The sequence below is a fragment of the Phasianus colchicus genome, chromosome 19 (genome assembly GCF_987193195.1).
Source record: "Phasianus colchicus chromosome 19, bPhaCol1.hap1.1, whole genome shotgun sequence".
NCBI lineage: Eukaryota > Metazoa > Chordata > Aves > Galliformes > Phasianidae > Phasianus > Phasianus colchicus.
In genome coordinates this window covers 12,697,972-12,715,629 of record NC_143454.1, presented here as the reverse complement: position 1 = coordinate 12,715,629, position 17,658 = coordinate 12,697,972, and the positions used below count along the sequence as shown (strand labels likewise).

At 53.4% G+C, this 17,658-nt stretch overlaps 2 protein-coding genes across 2 annotated transcripts; both read right to left on the bottom strand.

The window, feature by feature from the left end:
- Positions 1 to 292: 292 nt before the first annotated feature.
- On the bottom strand, positions 293 to 7,544 carry LOC149915481 (uncharacterized). The gene is made up of 5 exons (XM_090121679.1): positions 7,531 to 7,544; positions 4,778 to 4,949; positions 3,523 to 3,591; positions 2,605 to 2,700; positions 293 to 2,259 (listed from the first exon to the last, which is right to left on the bottom strand). The coding sequence occupies exons 1-5, from the start codon at positions 7,542 to 7,544 to the stop codon at positions 1,810 to 1,812; spliced, it is 801 nt and encodes a 266-aa protein (XP_089977805.1). The 3' UTR covers positions 293 to 1,809.
- A 2,171-nt stretch (positions 7,545 to 9,715) lies between these two features.
- On the bottom strand, positions 9,716 to 16,360 carry LOC149915480 (uncharacterized). The gene is made up of 5 exons (XM_090121678.1): positions 16,347 to 16,360; positions 13,597 to 13,768; positions 12,342 to 12,410; positions 11,424 to 11,519; positions 9,716 to 11,078 (listed from the first exon to the last, which is right to left on the bottom strand). Exons 1-5 carry the CDS (start codon positions 16,358 to 16,360, stop codon positions 10,629 to 10,631), a joined length of 801 nt encoding a protein of 266 aa, XP_089977804.1. The 3' UTR covers positions 9,716 to 10,628.
- Between the last annotated feature and the right edge of the window lie 1,298 nt (positions 16,361 to 17,658).

Here is a 17,658-nt window from a genome sequence, read left to right as displayed (position 1 = left end):
CGTTCTCTCTTTTGATGGCAGAGGAAAAACACAGAAGGGAGAGGGGGGAAGGGAAGACGACAAAGACAACGAAGGAAATCTTCGACAAACCCACCAAACCTGCGCTCAGTGCGTAGGGGTACTTGTCAATAAACAAATAACCAGCAAATTGATGTTGTCAAGATTTTTATTACTCTATTTTTTGCAGCCAGCGTCCGAGGTAATGAAAAACCTCGTATGAAGCGGGCAGATGCGTGCAGCCAAGCCATGGCTTGAAACGATTAACCACATTTGGTTTTGACACCACGTTTGTGAGAAACACTCAAAGCCAAAAAATTCAGGTTAGGCCAGGATCTCAGTGATAGCAGCAAAGTTTATTCGTCATTGCAATAACAGGCTCATGTCCCCTATTAGCGAGGGAGGGACTGTGCAGCAGTCAGCAAAATTCATTCCGTTCTATACTCCAAACCCAACGCAGGTAACGCTCTCCTGGCATTCATTGGTTGAGCGTCTCAGGCTTACACTCTCCCCGATGCTGTTGCTATGATACATTTCCATATAAGGTCCATTACCAACCCGTTGTTCTTTCGTATGTTTTGTACTTCTCCATGGAGATACGAGGGCCATATTTCCAAGAGTGAGCACATGCGTTCTGTCCTGTGCTGGGCTCTCTTTCTCCACCCCGCATCTTTGCCTTGTTTTGCACCTGGCTCACTTCTACCCCAGTCAGAACGCCCCCAATCTTTAACTTTCTACTCTGTTCAACAGCTTTCTTAGTGGAAGGAAAACAGCTATTTCACAAGAGGGTTATAAGTTCAGTGAAGGTCAATACTACGTACCGAAAACACTAAAAGCTTCTACTGCAAAAACACAACCTACCTTTCACAACCAGACCCAGAACCAACCCCCAAGGAGCACCGCCACTCACAGCTCTCCACCCGCACTCTGCACCGCCGATCACCGCCCCCTGAGCTCAGCCAGTAAGCCAGTTCTCAGCCCACCTCGTTGTCCACTCATCTATCCCACGCTTCCTCAGCTTCATTTGCAGGATGTCGTGGGAGACTGTATCGAAAGCATTGCTGAAGTCAAGGCAGACGACATCCACTGCAGCAGCACCTGAAATGGTCCATCCCACTCGGGCTGAAGCTTTCATTCCTTACACGTGCGTGTTAGGACCCAGCCTCCAGCACGGAATGAGGGCACTAGAAATTCCAGAGGTGGAGCTCGAGACAGCAGTCCATGTCCCTTGAGGGATAACAGAGAAGCAGACAACCCGAGTATGTAGTTCTTAGGAAACTTATCCTTGGCTTCAAGAGAGGGCATCTCACCTCTCCCTCCCAAGTACATCAACCCAAACAACACTGAGGGACATGGCCCAGAGCAAGCACAGGCATGGGTTGATGGTTGGACTAGATGATCTTAGAGGTCTTTCCCAACCTTTATGATCCTATGATTGATTCATACGGTGATACTCCCAAGTCTTTTCTGGGAGCGGTTCGTATTCTGAGAAGGGCTACAGGTAAACGCTTTGGCCATGGTCATTTGGTCTCTAAAATCCATTTTGACAAGCGCTTTGTCAGCATCTGACCGATCCATCCTACTTTCTCTGAAGAAGGAGGGTGCCGGTGAGTACGGAACTCCCGCTTGATTTCTAGAGTTCTCATTAGCTCCTGTAGGACTTGTGAAGTAAAGTGGTTTCCCTTATCTGAGACGATATTCAACGTGATCCCATATCTAGGGATCGCGCCCAGGTGTAGAGTCCTTAGCGCAGAAAAGACAGGGACCTGTTGGAGCACCCAGAGGACCAAGGGTAAATCCTGCCTGACCGATCTAGCGGCCGTCTGTGATGGTGTCACTGCATCGATAGCCAAGTGAAGAACCACTGATATCATCCACCTGGACTTCAGCAAGGCCTCTGACACAACATCCTTCTTTCCAAATTGGAAGGATACGGATTCGGTGAGCGGACTGTTCAATGGACAAAGAACCGGCTGCAGCATCGAGTCCAGGAGCCAACGGCTCCGTGTCTGGATGGCGATCGGTGATGAATGGCATCTCAAAGGGGTCCGTGCTGGGGCTGAGACTCTTCAGTATCTTCGTCGGTGGCATCACCAGCGGGATCGAGCGCACCCTCAGAAAATTTGCTGACGACACCAAGCTGTGGGGAGCAGTGACACGCCAGAGGGACGGGACGCCAACCACAGGGACCTCAACAGGCTCGAGCAGCGGGCACAGACAAACCTCATCAGCTTCAACAAATCCAGGTGCAGTGTCTTGCACCTGGGACAAGAGAACCCCCCACTACCGATACATGCTGGGGGATGAAAGGGCTGAGCCTACGCCTGTCCCAAAAGACCTGGTGGACGGCAAGCTGTACACGAGCCAGCAAAGTGTCCTCCCAGCCCAGAAAACCAGCCACACCCTGGTCTGCACCAAAAGACGTGCGGTCAGCAGGTGAAAAGAGGTGATCCTGCCCCTCTGCTCTGTGCTGAAGAGGCCTCACCTGGAGTACTGTGTCCATATGAAGAGCCCTCAGTGCAGAAGAGACATGGACCCGTTGGAGCACATGCAGAGGATGGCCACAAGAAAAAAAAAAAAAAAGAACCAAAGGATCAAACGCCTCACCTGTGAGGACAGGCTGAGAGAGCTGGGGCTGTTCAGCCCGGAGAAGTGAAGGCTCCGAGGTGACCTGGTAACAGCCTTCAGATACCCAAAGGGGAGCTAAAGGAAAGAAGAAGGGAAAATTTAGGTTAGATATCAGGAAAATATCTTTCACAGCAAGGGACAAGGGGAAACATTTTAAGCTGGGGGAGGGAAGATTTAGGTTGGACGGCAGGGGGAAGTTCTTTACAGAGAGAGCGGTGAGGTGCTGGAACAGCTGCCCAGAGAGGCTGTGGATGCCCCGTCCATCCCTGGAGGTGTTCAAGGCCAGGTTGGATGGGGCCCTGGGCAGCCTGGTCTAGTATGAAATGGGGAGGTTGATGGCCCTGCATGTAGCAGGGGGGTTGGAGATTCACGATCCTCGAGGTCCCTTCCAACCCGGGACATTCTGTGACTCTGCGCAGTGGACCAGGTTGCCCAGAGATGTGGTGGATGCCCTGTCCCTTCCAAGGTGACACGCAGGGCAACCTGATCTAGCTGTGAATGTCCCTGTTCATTGTGGGCGAGTTGGACTAGACCATCATAAATGGTCGCTTCCAACTCTAAGGAGTCTCTGGTATGATACCTGAAGCCATGTCCACAAAGAACATCGATGGCCTGGTGAGCAATCAGGGTAGGTGGGGAAGCCTGTGTGCTCAACAGCTCTGGGGAAACTCACCAAGTAGTCCAGTCGGGAAGATTCACATCAGCCATAGAGCCTCTCTGTGCCAGTGCCAGTATTCAGCACACCAGAGGTACTGCTTCATCACACTGGTGGGTCCCATAGCTGCAGAGCTAGCTATTGAATGGCAGTCAGGGGATGGAAGGAAGAGGGGTGGGTAGATTGGCTATCATACAGACTAGGAAACTAACAGCATCCCCTGACAATTGGGATGGAGATACCTGGGGCGATCCAGATGAAGTGGTCCAGTAGAAGACAATCCTTTGTTTCCTATGAATACGAAGCCAGGTCTGCCATAAAAACAGAAAGAACCCTAGGACCCTGGGGTGGACAGCCACAGCGTGCTCTGAGAACTGTGCCCTGACATCTGTTACTACTGACAAATTTGCAAGGGAGGTCTAGGAGAAAACCAGACAAGACAGGAACAGAATACTCGTGTTCAGTATGCTCAAGTAGTGGAGACTGTATTACACTACGTGCGGATGAAGAAAACGGCCACTGGGGCCGGGGGTTTTCTTAAGCTCAGGTCCCAGCCCGATACATGCACCTCACCCTACTACTAGCCACGAAGCTTATTGGGACGGAAGCTTATTGGGCCCAGGGAGCAAGGCGAGCCCCTTGTGACCCCCATTCCATCTTTAAGTGAGCGTCCTACAGCCATCGCAAAACCCACCTGCATACAAGCAATGCACGAACAAGGGATTCGCGGCATTTCATTATCCACTGCACAGATTTCACAGTGCTTAAACCACTAACCAGAGGAGCCCCAAGAACCCTTAAACCCCATCGTGCTGCAAAACAAAACGGGATCCAAAGAGACACGGAACATAGTTTAAATACGTGCCCTTAAACAGTACTCAGCATGGGCGGAATTAATACGTGGCACAGGAGACACAGAGGGGACGTGGGCAGAGGACACAGGGAGGACACAGGCGGGACACGAGGTCACAGAGGGAACATGGAGGGGGATGCAGAGGGTACGCGTCATGAAATGGATTGGGACAACGTGGTAGCAGACAAACCGAGTTTGGAGTCTCAGGTTGGAGATTAGGCAATGAGAATCATGAAAGAGGGAACAGAGACTTCACAAGAAGGTATTGAACTTAAGAAGAGTTACAGAGGAAACCTGGAGAACACAGGATCCCTTTACGGAAAAGTGCATTAGCTCCAGGCATTTCCAGAGTTGCAATGCTCAGTCAGCCAACCAGCATTACCTTGGGACTGACTGAAGCATTCCAGGAATGAGACAAGAGCAAAAGAAAGGAATGTATGTCAGCCCCTCCATTACCAGTTCGGAGAAAGGGAGATAACCCCTTCACTCCCTTAAGCAAAGAATTGAAAAGAAAAATAAGAACAAGCATAGCAGACATAGCTGCTCCAGTCCAGCTTTGGATCCCCTCAGATCAGAGGGCAAAGATCAAAGCCCTACAGCAGGGAACAAAAATCAGTTGCCTCTTTCCAGGAAAGAGCACTCACCCAACAGTCCACAGCAGGCAGTCTCCAGCAAAAGACGCTGCCTTGGGGGCTGCCAGCCCTTAAATGAGGTGAGGGAGGGGTGGAGCCAGGCTCAGCCCCACCTGGTCCCACAGCTGCATTGCTTCCACCTGTGCTTGCAGGGCTGCACCACCCCTCACCAGATGCTCCATCACTGCTTCAGGCTGTGATCTCAAAGTTCCCATAACGTCATGAATTTAAAAAAAAAAAAAAAAAAAAAAAAAAAAAAGTGAATTAGGTCTGCCTGTCTGGCAAGGGGAAGTTTATCACTGAATGAGCAAGGTTGGCCCACATATTTTGATTCCAGTCAGATGTCCTCAAAGGCAACTGATAAAATTTCTCATAGGTAGGAGAGCACAGATTTTCATACTGATGCAGCAAGATGCTGAGAAGCCGCATGTGCAGCGAAAAGGCTGCGATTACGGTGTGAGTGGAGCGAGTGCTGTTTGCCAAACTGTCAGGGTCAGCTTATGGCTCCCCAGTGAGAAATGTGCATTACCTACTCACGCAGCGATTAAAGACCATCGTGAAAATATTTTACGATTTGGTGTCCTCAGTGGGTGAAGCTGGCACCTGCCTGTAAGGCACCGTGTAGCCATTGGGCTCCAACATCAATCCCAAACCCCAAAGAAGTAGGGAGGCTGCAGCGTGCGTACTTCGTGCAGCCCCTGCGCTCCTCAAGTCACAGATCACTGACGTACCGCAGGACCCATTTCTGCTGCGGCACGACGTGGGATTGCTGAAGTCACTGCAGATCTGGAGAACAGACAAAGCATCTCCAGAACGCACTCCCCATACAACTTGCCCACATGCAGGGGGCACAAGCCCCATTTTGGGGGCAATGATCCCCACTTGTGGGGTGCTACCCTCACCCCACTGTCACAGCCATGCCCCGAGGACACCATCACCCCACTGCGCATGGCCAGCAACGTCTCCCCGGACTCCACTCCCACAGGCATCCCCGTCCCTGTCCTCAAGCCGACAACATCGGCATGGAGCAAAGCGGGGCAGGGGGCGTGGGAGGACTTGAGGGGACATGAGAGGGCACATGGGGACACAGGGACATGGGGGGACACGGAGGGACATGGGGTTGACGCGTGGGGTCAGAACTAGAGAGGCAAGAGGAGGTGGCACGTGGAGGTGACACAAGGAGGTGGCAGGCTGTGCCAGGAGTTTGAGCAGCAGTGCGGGGCAGATGAGCAGTGCCAGCCCAACGTGGGGGTGACGGTGACACTCCAGGATGAGGAGCTGCTACTGTTTTTCAAGCAGGTAGGAGTTTGTTATCCATACATAATACTGCACTTGTTGTTTTCTTTTTTAAATCAGTGTCAGTATGCGATCTGATCCAATGTCTTTGAAAAGTGTGGTTTCAGGATTGTCAGCTGAAACAGCGGCAGAACACAGGCCGTTGCCTGTGGGGGAAGGGACGGGGAAGGAAGTGAGGAAAGAAAGGAGGAAGCCTGAAAGAGGAATGGGGATGGCACGGGGCGAAGGAAGGGGGCGAGACATAGGGGAATGAAGGGAAAAGGACAGAATAGCGGTGGAGCAGCCTAAAAAGCAGCAACAAGCTCTGGGAGGACTGTAGAGTGCCAGATTCTGTAGCGGGTGTGTATCTGTGTGTGTATGTTGTCATTACCTGCCTGGTTTGGGGTCGGGGCTGTTGTCGCTTCTGAGCTCCTGCAGTGGGAAGAGCTTGAGCAATCGGTGCCCATGCAGAACTGCAGCATGGGGGAGCGCTTGGTAAGGACAGCCCTGCAGCCCTCAGCTGGACGAACTTCTTCCGTGTGTCCAGACTGTGAGCTGTGCAGCCGTGCCTGGCTGCACAGCTCCAGCTCAGAGTCCGTTGCCTGAAGCTGCATCTTTGCTGCCTTCCCTCCTGCCCAGAGCCTCGAAGCTGCTCCCACAGTCCTCTGCCCACCCCCAACATGCCAAAGAAGACATCTGGCAGCGGGCTGGAGGAATCCCAGCACCCTGTTTTCCTTCTGCCCGCAGCTCTCTCCTCCTCTGCCACACAGGGCACCAGCCTGCAAAATGGGAATGGTCGGGAGGAAAGGGAGCACTGGCAGGAGCGACTGCTGCAGCTGGCCGGGGGGGTCTGCGTCCTCCGTGCCCTTGTGGGCTAGCTGTCCAGCTGCAGGAGGACCAGAGAAGGGCAGATAAAAAGGTGCAGCTGAGCAAGCAGTGGACCTGCACAACTCTCTGGCCATCCTGCCGATGGCAGCTGTGACACATCGATTCTTTCCATGCAGCTGAATTCATGTTTTCCATCTGTAAACTTAAGTGGAGAACTGCAGGTTTTGTTAATCTTTGTGGAAATGATGTAACGGTCCCCAAGAATCTCAGAACTGCAACTTTGTCTCTGCCTGCGTAGACCTGCTAGGGCCTAAAACTACCCGTTTTATGGCATTAAAAAGAATAAAAAGCCAAAAATGAAACCTGGAGTTGAAGAAAGACCTTGGAAAAAAACACATTAAAATGTGAACAAGACAGAGGCTGAGCAAACGTTAATATAGCCCTGTGCTTTCTGCCAAAGTGCTTTATTTCGTTATCGTTAAATTTGCCGGGCAGTTACATTTCGGTATGTGAATATTTAGAAGCAGTGCAATGGATGCTGGCAAAAACGAGTCTGTTTTCTTTTTTAACAGATATTCATAAGCACTTAGCACAGCTTTCCGGGGTCTGGAGTAGTTTCCCTTTGTTTTCTTCGTCTTTTCCCCCCGCTTCTAACTTCGCGCTCTTCCCCCGTCATCACAACGCAGAACGGATCGCCGCGGCCTGCGCCGCGGGTCCCCGGCAATGCCGCCGGAGTTCTTCCCGCGGTCTCTGCTGCCACCTCGTGGCCAATGCGCGGAACTGCCGCTGCCCGCTGCTCAGGCCGGCAAGCTGTACAACGCATGCGCGTAGAAACGCGGAAGTGGCGTTTTAACCGCTCTGCGCCGCTAATCCGCCGCTCTCTATGGTGATCAGTCCTCCAGATAATAGCGAACACGCGCGCGTCAACTGAAAGATAGCAACTGTTTCGACAGACCACTGCGGGGACGGGCAAGCAGCCGATTCTCGGAGCGCCGGCTCAGCGATAATTTCCCCTTCTAATCCAGGATGCCCTTCGTCTATTTCCGCCGATTTATGCCCGAGCCCACCCGGGAACGGACCGGGTCGGCTCACGGCTGCCCCTCAGCGCCTCGTGGCACCCAACGTGCTTGCCGCCGCGGTGGAGGAGCAGACGTTTGGGGCTCCAGCCCCAGCCCTGCACCGCAGCGTTCCTGGAAAAGCAAGTCTCGCGAGAGCAACGCACACGGGCCAAGCTAGGCACCGCGCACGCGGCAGTCTCCGCACCGCACTACGCAGGCGCGGTTCTCGAGACAACAGCACGGAGTACGGACGCGCGATTCATGAGAAAGCACGGCGCGTGCGCCAGTGGTTTAAAAAAAAAAAGAAGAAGAAGAAAAAAAAAAGCGCTACGCACGCACTGGATTCTGTTCCGAACGGGGCATGCGCCGGACTCTGCCCGCCACGGCGCATGCGCGTGGCTGTGCCCCGCAATGCGCGTGTGCCACGTGCTCTGCGCGCGCCAGCCTCGACGCCGCAATACGCACGCTTTCCTCACGGCCGCAAAACGCACGCGCCGTCGTTTGCAGCGCGTTCAGTACGTTCTCGAAGCAGACCGGGGCATAAAACCGCCCGAGGAAACAGACGAGGAGCATTCTGGATCGGAAGAGAGAAAAGTGTCGCGGAGCCGGCGGTCCAAGTATTGACTGCTCACCTGCATCTCAGGGCTTCGAAGAAATGTGTGCGATTGGAAAGCTTGTGGCGCATGCGCACTACTTCCCGGGGGACCGAGCACCACTTCCGCGTGCCTGCGCGCACGCGCCCTGCTGCCTGCGGCGACGTAGCAACGCTGCCGCAATTCTGCCGATTGACCGCGTGGGGGCACCAGAGACAGCTGAAACAACCTCGATGCAGTTCCTCCGATTGGCCACGAGGGGGCGCGGGAGATCGCGGAAACAACTGCGACGCACTTTTGCCGATCGGCCACGCGGTGGCACCAGAGACCGCGGAAATCACTTCGCCGCTAGGACTGCTGTGGGTCTGCACCAAGCCATCGCCAGCCCGTTCTCTCTTTTGATGGCAGAGGAAAAACACAGAAGGGAGAGGGGGGAAGGGAAGACGACAAAGACAACGAAGGAAATCTTCGACAAACCCACCAAACCTGCGCTCAGTGCGTAGGGGTACTTGTCAATAAACAAATAACCAGCAAATTGATGTTGTCAAGATTTTTATTACTCTATTTTTTGCAGCCAGCGTCCGAGGTAATGAAAAACCTCGTATGAAGCGGGCAGATGCGTGCAGCCAAGCCATGGCTTGAAACGATTAACCACATTTGGTTTTGACACCACGTTTGTGAGAAACACTCAAAGCCAAAAAATTCAGGTTAGGCCAGGATCTCAGTGATAGCAGCAAAGTTTATTCGTCATTGCAATAACAGGCTCATGTCCCCTATTAGCGAGGGAGGGACTGTGCAGCAGTCAGCAAAATTCATTCCGTTCTATACTCCAAACCCAACGCAGGTAACGCTCTCCTGGCATTCATTGGTTGAGCGTCTCAGGCTTACACTCTCCCCGATGCTGTTGCTATGATACATTTCCATATAAGGTCCATTACCAACCCGTTGTTCTTTCGTATGTTTTGTACTTCTCCATGGAGATACGAGGGCCATATTTCCAAGAGTGAGCACATGCGTTCTGTCCTGTGCTGGGCTCTCTTTCTCCACCCCGCATCTCTGCCTTGTTTTGCACCTGGCTCACTTCTACCCCAGTCAGAACGCCCCCAATCTTTAACTTTCTACTCTGTTCAACAGCTTTCTTAGTGGAAGGAAAACAGCTATTTCACAAGAGGGTTATAAGTTCAGTGAAGGTCAATACTACCGAAATACGTACCGAAAACGCTAAAAGCTTCTACTGCAAAAACACAACCTACCTTTCACAACCAGACCCAGAACCAACCCCCAAGGAGCACCGCCACTCACAGCTCTCCACCCGCACTCTGCACCGCCGATCACCGCCCCCTGAGCTCAGCCAGTAAGCCAGTTCTCAGCCCACCTCGTTGTCCACTCATCTATCCCACGCTTCCTCAGCTTCATTTGCAGGATGTCGTGGGAGACTGTATCGAAAGCATTGCTGAAGTCAAGGCAGACGACATCCACTGCAGCAGCACCTGAAATGGTCCATCCCACTCGGGCTGAAGCTTTCATTCCTTACACGTGCGTGTTAGGACCCAGCCTCCAGCACGGAATGAGGGCACTAGAAATTCCAGAGGTGGAGCTCGAGACAGCAGTCCATGTCCCTTGAGGGATAACAGAGAAGCAGACAACCCGAGTATGTAGTTCTTAGGAAACTTATCCTTGGCTTCAAGAGAGGGCATCTCACCTCTCCCTCCCAAGTACATCAACCCAAACAACACTTCATACGGTGATACTCCCAAGTCTTTTCTGGGAGCGGTTCGTATTCTGAGAAGGGCTACAGGTAAACGCTTTGGCCATGGTCATTTGGTCTCTAAAATCCATTTTGACAAGCGCTTTGTCAGCATCTGACCGATCCATCCTACTTTCTCTGAAGAAGGAGGGTGCCGGTGAGTACGGAACTCCCGCTTGATTTCTAGAGTTCTCATTAGCTCCTGTAGGACTTGTGAAGTAAAGTGGTTTCCCTTATCTGAGACGATATTCAACGTGATCCCATATCTAGGGATCGCGCCCAGGTGTAGAGTCCTTAGCGCAGAAAAGACAGGGACCTGTTGGAGCACCCAGAGGACCAAGGGTAAATCCTGCCTGACCGATCTAGCGGCCGTCTGTGATGGTGTCACTGCATCGATAGCCAAGTGAAGAACCACTGATATCATCCACCTGGACTTCAGCAAGGCCTCTGACACAACATCCTTCTTTCCAAATTGGAAGGATACGGATTCGGTGAGCGGACTGTTCAATGGACAAAGAACCGGCTGCAGCATCGAGTCCAGGAGCCAACGGCTCCGTGTCTGGATGGCGATCGGTGATGAATGGCATCTCAAAGGGGTCCGTGCTGGGGCTGAGACTCTTCAGTATCTTCGTCGGTGGCATCACCAGCGGGATCGAGCGCACCCTCAGAAAATTTGCTGACGACACCAAGCTGTGGGGAGCAGTGACACGCCAGAGGGACGGGACGCCAACCACAGGGACCTCAACAGGCTCGAGCAGCGGGCACAGACAAACCTCATCAGCTTCAACAAATCCAGGTGCAGTGTCTTGCACCTGGGACAAGAGAACCCCCCACTACCGATACATGCTGGGGGATGAAAGGGCTGAGCCTACGCCTGTCCCAAAAGACCTGGTGGACGGCAAGCTGTACACGAGCCAGCAAAGTGTCCTCCCAGCCCAGAAAACCAGCCACACCCTGGTCTGCACCAAAAGACGTGCGGTCAGCAGGTGAAAAGAGGTGATCCTGCCCCTCTGCTCTGTGCTGAAGAGGCCTCACCTGGAGTACTGTGTCCATATGAAGAGCCCTCAGTGCAGAAGAGACATGGACCCGTTGGAGCACATGCAGAGGATGGCCACAAGAAAAAAAAAAAAAAAGAACCAAAGGATCAAACGCCTCACCTGTGAGGACAGGCTGAGAGAGCTGGGGCTGTTCAGCCCGGAGAAGTGAAGGCTCCGAGGTGACCTGGTAACAGCCTTCAGATACCCAAAGGGGAGCTAAAGGAAAGAAGAAGGGAAAATTTAGGTTAGATATCAGGAAAATATCTTTCACAGCAAGGGACAAGGGGAAACATTTTAAGCTGGGGGAGGGAAGATTTAGGTTGGACGGCAGGGGGAAGTTCTTTACAGAGAGAGCGGTGAGGTGCTGGAACAGCTGCCCAGAGAGGCTGTGGATGCCCCGTCCATCCCTGGAGGTGTTCAAGGCCAGGTTGGATGGGGCCCTGGGCAGCCTGGTCTAGTATGAAATGGGGAGGTTGATGGCCCTGCATGTAGCAGGGGGGTTGGAGATTCACGATCCTCGAGGTCCCTTCCAACCCGGGACATTCTGTGACTCTGCGCAGTGGACCAGGTTGCCCAGAGATGTGGTGGATGCCCTGTCCCTTCCAAGGTGACACGCAGGGCAACCTGATCTAGCTGTGAATGTCCCTGTTCATTGTGGGCGAGTTGGACTAGACCATCATAAATGGTCGCTTCCAACTCTAAGGAGTCTCTGGTATGATACCTGAAGCCATGTCCACAAAGAACATCGATGGCCTGGTGAGCAATCAGGGTAGGTGGGGAAGCCTGTGTGCTCAACAGCTCTGGGGAAACTCACCAAGTAGTCCAGTCGGGAAGATTCACATCAGCCATAGAGCCTCTCTGTGCCAGTGCCAGTATTCAGCACACCAGAGGTACTGCTTCATCACACTGGTGGGTCCCATAGCTGCAGAGCTAGCTATTGAATGGCAGTCAGGGGATGGAAGGAAGAGGGGTGGGTAGATTGGCTATCATACAGACTAGGAAACTAACAGCATCCCCTGACAATTGGGATGGAGATACCTGGGGCGATCCAGATGAAGTGGTCCAGTAGAAGACAATCCTTTGTTTCCTATGAATACGAAGCCAGGTCTGCCATAAAAACAGAAAGAACCCTAGGACCCTGGGGTGGACAGCCACAGCGTGCTCTGAGAACTGTGCCCTGACATCTGTTACTACTGACAAATTTGCAAGGGAGGTCTAGGAGAAAACCAGACAAGACAGGAACAGAATACTCGTGTTCAGTATGCTCAAGTAGTGGAGACTGTATTACACTACGTGCGGATGAAGAAAACGGCCACTGGGGCCGGGGGTTTTCTTAAGCTCAGGTCCCAGCCCGATACATGCACCTCACCCTACTACTAGCCACGAAGCTTATTGGGACGGAAGCTTATTGGGCCCAGGGAGCAAGGCGAGCCCCTTGTGACCCCCATTCCATCTTTAAGTGAGCGTCCTACAGCCATCGCAAAACCCACCTGCATACAAGCAATGCACGAACAAGGGATTCGCGGCATTTCATTATCCACTGCACAGATTTCACAGTGCTTAAACCACTAACCAGAGGAGCCCCAAGAACCCTTAAACCCCATCGTGCTGCAAAACAAAACGGGATCCAAAGAGACACGGAACATAGTTTAAATACGTGCCCTTAAACAGTACTCAGCATGGGCGGAATTAATACGTGGCACAGGAGACACAGAGGGGACGTGGGCAGAGGACACAGGGAGGACACAGGCGGGACACGAGGTCACAGAGGGAACATGGAGGGGGATGCAGAGGGTACGCGTCATGAAATGGATTGGGACAACGTGGTAGCAGACAAACCGAGTTTGGAGTCTCAGGTTGGAGATTAGGCAATGAGAATCATGAAAGAGGGAACAGAGACTTCACAAGAAGGTATTGAACTTAAGAAGAGTTACAGAGGAAACCTGGAGAACACAGGATCCCTTTACGGAAAAGTGCATTAGCTCCAGGCATTTCCAGAGTTGCAATGCTCAGTCAGCCAACCAGCATTACCTTGGGACTGACTGAAGCATTCCAGGAATGAGACAAGAGCAAAAGAAAGGAATGTATGTCAGCCCCTCCATTACCAGTTCGGAGAAAGGGAGATAACCCCTTCACTCCCTTAAGCAAAGAATTGAAAAGAAAAATAAGAACAAGCATAGCAGACATAGCTGCTCCAGTCCAGCTTTGGATCCCCTCAGATCAGAGGGCAAAGATCAAAGCCCTACAGCAGGGAACAAAAATCAGTTGCCTCTTTCCAGGAAAGAGCACTCACCCAACAGTCCACAGCAGGCAGTCTCCAGCAAAAGACGCTGCCTTGGGGGCTGCCAGCCCTTAAATGAGGTGAGGGAGGGGTGGAGCCAGGCTCAGCCCCACCTGGTCCCACAGCTGCATTGCTTCCACCTGTGCTTGCAGGGCTGCACCACCCCTCACCAGATGCTCCATCACTGCTTCAGGCTGTGATCTCAAAGTTCCCATAACGTCATGAATTTAAAAAAAAAAAAAAAAAAAAAAAAAAAGTGAATTAGGTCTGCCTGTCTGGCAAGGGGAAGTTTATCACTGAATGAGCAAGGATGGCCCACATATTTTGATTCCAGTCAGATGTCCTCAAAGGCAACTGATAAAATTTCTCATAGGTAGGAGAGCACAGATTTTCATACTGATGCAGCAAGATGCTGAGAAGCCGCATGTGCAGCGAAAAGGCTGCGATTACGGTGTGAGTGGAGCGAGTGCTGTTTGCCAAACTGTCAGGGTCAGCTTATGGCTCCCCAGTGAGAAATGTGCATTACCTACTCACGCAGCGATTAAAGACCATCGTGAAAATATTTTACGATTTGGTGTCCTCAGTGGGTGAAGCTGGCACCTGCCTGTAAGGCACCGTGTAGCCATTGGGCTCCAACATCAATCCCAAACCCCAAAGAAGTAGGGAGGCTGCAGCGTGCGTACTTCGTGCAGCCCCTGCGCTCCTCAAGTCACAGATCACTGACGTACCGCAGGACCCATTTCTGCTGCGGCACGACGTGGGATTGCTGAAGTCACTGCAGATCTGGAGAACAGACAAAGCATCTCCAGAACGCACTCCCCATACAACTTGCCCACATGCAGGGGGCACAAGCCCCATTTTGGGGGCAATGATCCCCACTTGTGGGGTGCTACCCTCACCCCACTGTCACAGCCATGCCCCGAGGACACCATCACCCCACTGCGCATGGCCAGCAACGTCTCCCCGGACTCCACTCCCACAGGCATCCCCGTCCCTGTCCTCAAGCCGACAACATCGGCATGGAGCAAAGCGGGGCAGGGGGCGTGGGAGGACTTGAGGGGACATGAGAGGGCACATGGGGACACAGGGACATGGGGGGACACGGAGGGACATGGGGTTGACGCGTGGGGTCAGAACTAGAGAGGCAAGAGGAGGTGGCACGTGGAGGTGACACAAGGAGGTGGCAGGCTGTGCCAGGAGTTTGAGCAGCAGTGCGGGGCAGATGAGCAGTGCCAGCCCAACGTGGGGGTGACGGTGACACTCCAGGATGAGGAGCTGCTACTGTTTTTCAAGCAGGTAGGAGTTTGTTATCCATACATAATACTGCACTTGTTGTTTTCTTTTTTAAATCAGTGTCAGTATGCGATCTGATCCAATGTCTTTGAAAAGTGTGGTTTCAGGATTGTCAGCTGAAACAGCGGCAGAACACAGGCCGTTGCCTGTGGGGGAAGGGACGGGGAAGGAAGTGAGGAAAGAAAGGAGGAAGCCTGAAAGAGGAATGGGGATGGCACGGGGCGAAGGAAGGGGGCGAGACATAGGGGAATGAAGGGAAAAGGACAGAATAGCGGTGGAGCAGCCTAAAAAGCAGCAACAAGCTCTGGGAGGACTGTAGAGTGCCAGATTCTGTAGCGGGTGTGTATCTGTGTGTGTATGTTGTCATTACCTGCCTGGTTTGGGGTCGGGGCTGTTGTCGCTTCTGAGCTCCTGCAGTGGGAAGAGCTTGAGCAATCGGTGCCCATGCAGAACTGCAGCATGGGGGAGCGCTTGGTAAGGACAGCCCTGCAGCCCTCAGCTGGACGAACTTCTTCCGTGTGTCCAGACTGTGAGCTGTGCAGCCGTGCCTGGCTGCACAGCTCCAGCTCAGAGTCCGTTGCCTGAAGCTGCATCTTTGCTGCCTTCCCTCCTGCCCAGAGCCTCGAAGCTGCTCCCACAGTCCTCTGCCCACCCCCAACATGCCAAAGAAGACATCTGGCAGCGGGCTGGAGGAATCCCAGCACCCTGTTTTCCTTCTGCCCGCAGCTCTCTCCTCCTCTGCCACACAGGGCACCAGCCTGCAAAATGGGAATGGTCGGGAGGAAAGGGAGCACTGGCAGGAGCGACTGCTGCAGCTGGCCGGGGGGGTCTGCGTCCTCCGTGCCCTTGTGGGCTAGCTGTCCAGCTGCAGGAGGACCAGAGAAGGGCAGATAAAAAGGTGCAGCTGAGCAAGCAGTGGACCTGCACAACTCTCTGGCCATCCTGCCGATGGCAGCTGTGACACATCGATTCTTTCCATGCAGCTGAATTCATGTTTTCCATCTGTAAACTTAAGTGGAGAACTGCAGGTTTTGTTAATCTTTGTGGAAATGATGTAACGGTCCCCAAGAATCTCAGAACTGCAACTTTGTCTCTGCCTGCGTAGACCTGCTAGGGCCTAAAACTACCCGTTTTATGGCATTAAAAAGAATAAAAAGCCAAAAATGAAACCTGGAGTTGAAGAAAGACCTTGGAAAAAAACACATTAAAATGTGAACAAGACAGAGGCTGAGCAAACGTTAATATAGCCCTGTGCTTTCTGCCAAAGTGCTTTATTTCGTTATCGTTAAATTTGCCGGGCAGTTACATTTCGGTATGTGAATATTTAGAAGCAGTGCAATGGATGCTGGCAAAAACGAGTCTGTTTTCTTTTTTAACAGATATTCATAAGCACTTAGCACAGCTTTCCGGGGTCTGGAGTAGTTTCCCTTTGTTTTCTTCGTCTTTTCCCCCCGCTTCTAACTTCGCGCTCTTCCCCCGTCATCACAACGCAGAACGGATCGCCGCGGCCTGCGCCGCGGGTCCCCGGCAATGCCGCCGGAGTTCTTCCCGCGGTCTCTGCTGCCACCTCGTGGCCAATGCGCGGAACTGCCGCTGCCCGCTGCTCAGGCCGGCAAGCTGTACAACGCATGCGCGTAGAAACGCGGAAGTGGCGTTTTAACCGCTCTGCGCCGCTAATCCGCCGCTCTCTATGGTGATCAGTCCTCCAGATAATAGCGAACACGCGCGCGTCAACTGAAAGATAGCAACTGTTTCGACAGACCACTGCGGGGACGGGCAAGCAGCCGATTCTCGGAGCGCCGGCTCAGCGATAATTTCCCCTTCTAATCCAGGATGCCCTTCGTCTATTTCCGCCGATTTATGCCCGAGCCCACCCGGGAACGGACCGGGTCGGCTCACGGCTGCCCCTCAGCGCCTCGTGGCACCCAACGTGCTTGCCGCCGCGGTGGAGGAGCAGACGTTTGGGGCTCCAGCCCCAGCCCTGCACCGCAGCGTTCCTGGAAAAGCAAGTCTCGCGAGAGCAACGCACACGGGCCAAGCTAGGCACCGCGCACGCGGCAGTCTCCGCACCGCACTACGCAGGCGCGGTTCTCGAGACAACAGCACGGAGTACGGACGCGCGATTCATGAGAAAGCACGGCGCGTGCGCCAGTGGTTTAAAAAAAAAAAGAAGAAGAAGAAAAAAAAAAGCGCTACGCACGCACTGGATTCTGTTCCGAACGGGGCATGCGCCGGACTCTGCCCGCCACGGCGCATGCGCGTGGCTGTGCCCCGCAATGCGCGTGTGCCACGTGCTCTGCGCGCGCCAGCCTCGACGCCGCAATACGCACGCTTTCCTCACGGCCGCAAAACGCACGCGCCGTCGTTTGCAGCGCGTTCAGTACGTTCTCGAAGCAGACCGGGGCATAAAACCGCCCGAGGAAACAGACGAGGAGCATTCTGGATCGGAAGAGAGAAAAGTGTCGCGGAGCCGGCGGTCCAAGTATTGACTGCTCACCTGCATCTCAGGGCTTCGAAGAAATGTGTGCGATTGGAAAGCTTGTGGCGCATGCGCACTACTTCCCGGGGGACCGAGCACCACTTCCGCGTGCCTGCGCGCACGCGCCCTGCTGCCTGCGGCGACGTAGCAACGCTGCCGCAATTCTGCCGATTGACCGCGTGGGGGCACCAGAGACAGCTGAAACAACCTCGATGCAGTTCCTCCGATTGGCCACGAGGGGGCGCGGGAGATCGCGGAAACAACTGCGACGCACTTTTGCCGATCGGCCACGCGGTGGCACC

What these genes read in the sequence shown, in the direction of transcription:
- LOC149915481 (XM_090121679.1), bottom strand. An exon ending in TGCCTGCTGTGGACTGTTGG is followed by an intron (nt 3,592 to 4,777) that starts GTGAGTGCTCTT and finishes TTTTTATGGCAG; the next exon opens with ACCTGGCTTCGTATTCATAG. An exon ending in CTTCATCTGGATCGCCCCAG is followed by an intron (nt 2,701 to 3,522) that starts GTATCTCCATCC and finishes TCTTTCCTTTAG; the next exon opens with CTCCCCTTTGGGTATCTGAA.
- LOC149915480 (XM_090121678.1), bottom strand. An exon ending in TGCCTGCTGTGGACTGTTGG is followed by an intron (nt 12,411 to 13,596) that starts GTGAGTGCTCTT and finishes TTTTTATGGCAG; the next exon opens with ACCTGGCTTCGTATTCATAG. An exon ending in CTTCATCTGGATCGCCCCAG is followed by an intron (nt 11,520 to 12,341) that starts GTATCTCCATCC and finishes TCTTTCCTTTAG; the next exon opens with CTCCCCTTTGGGTATCTGAA.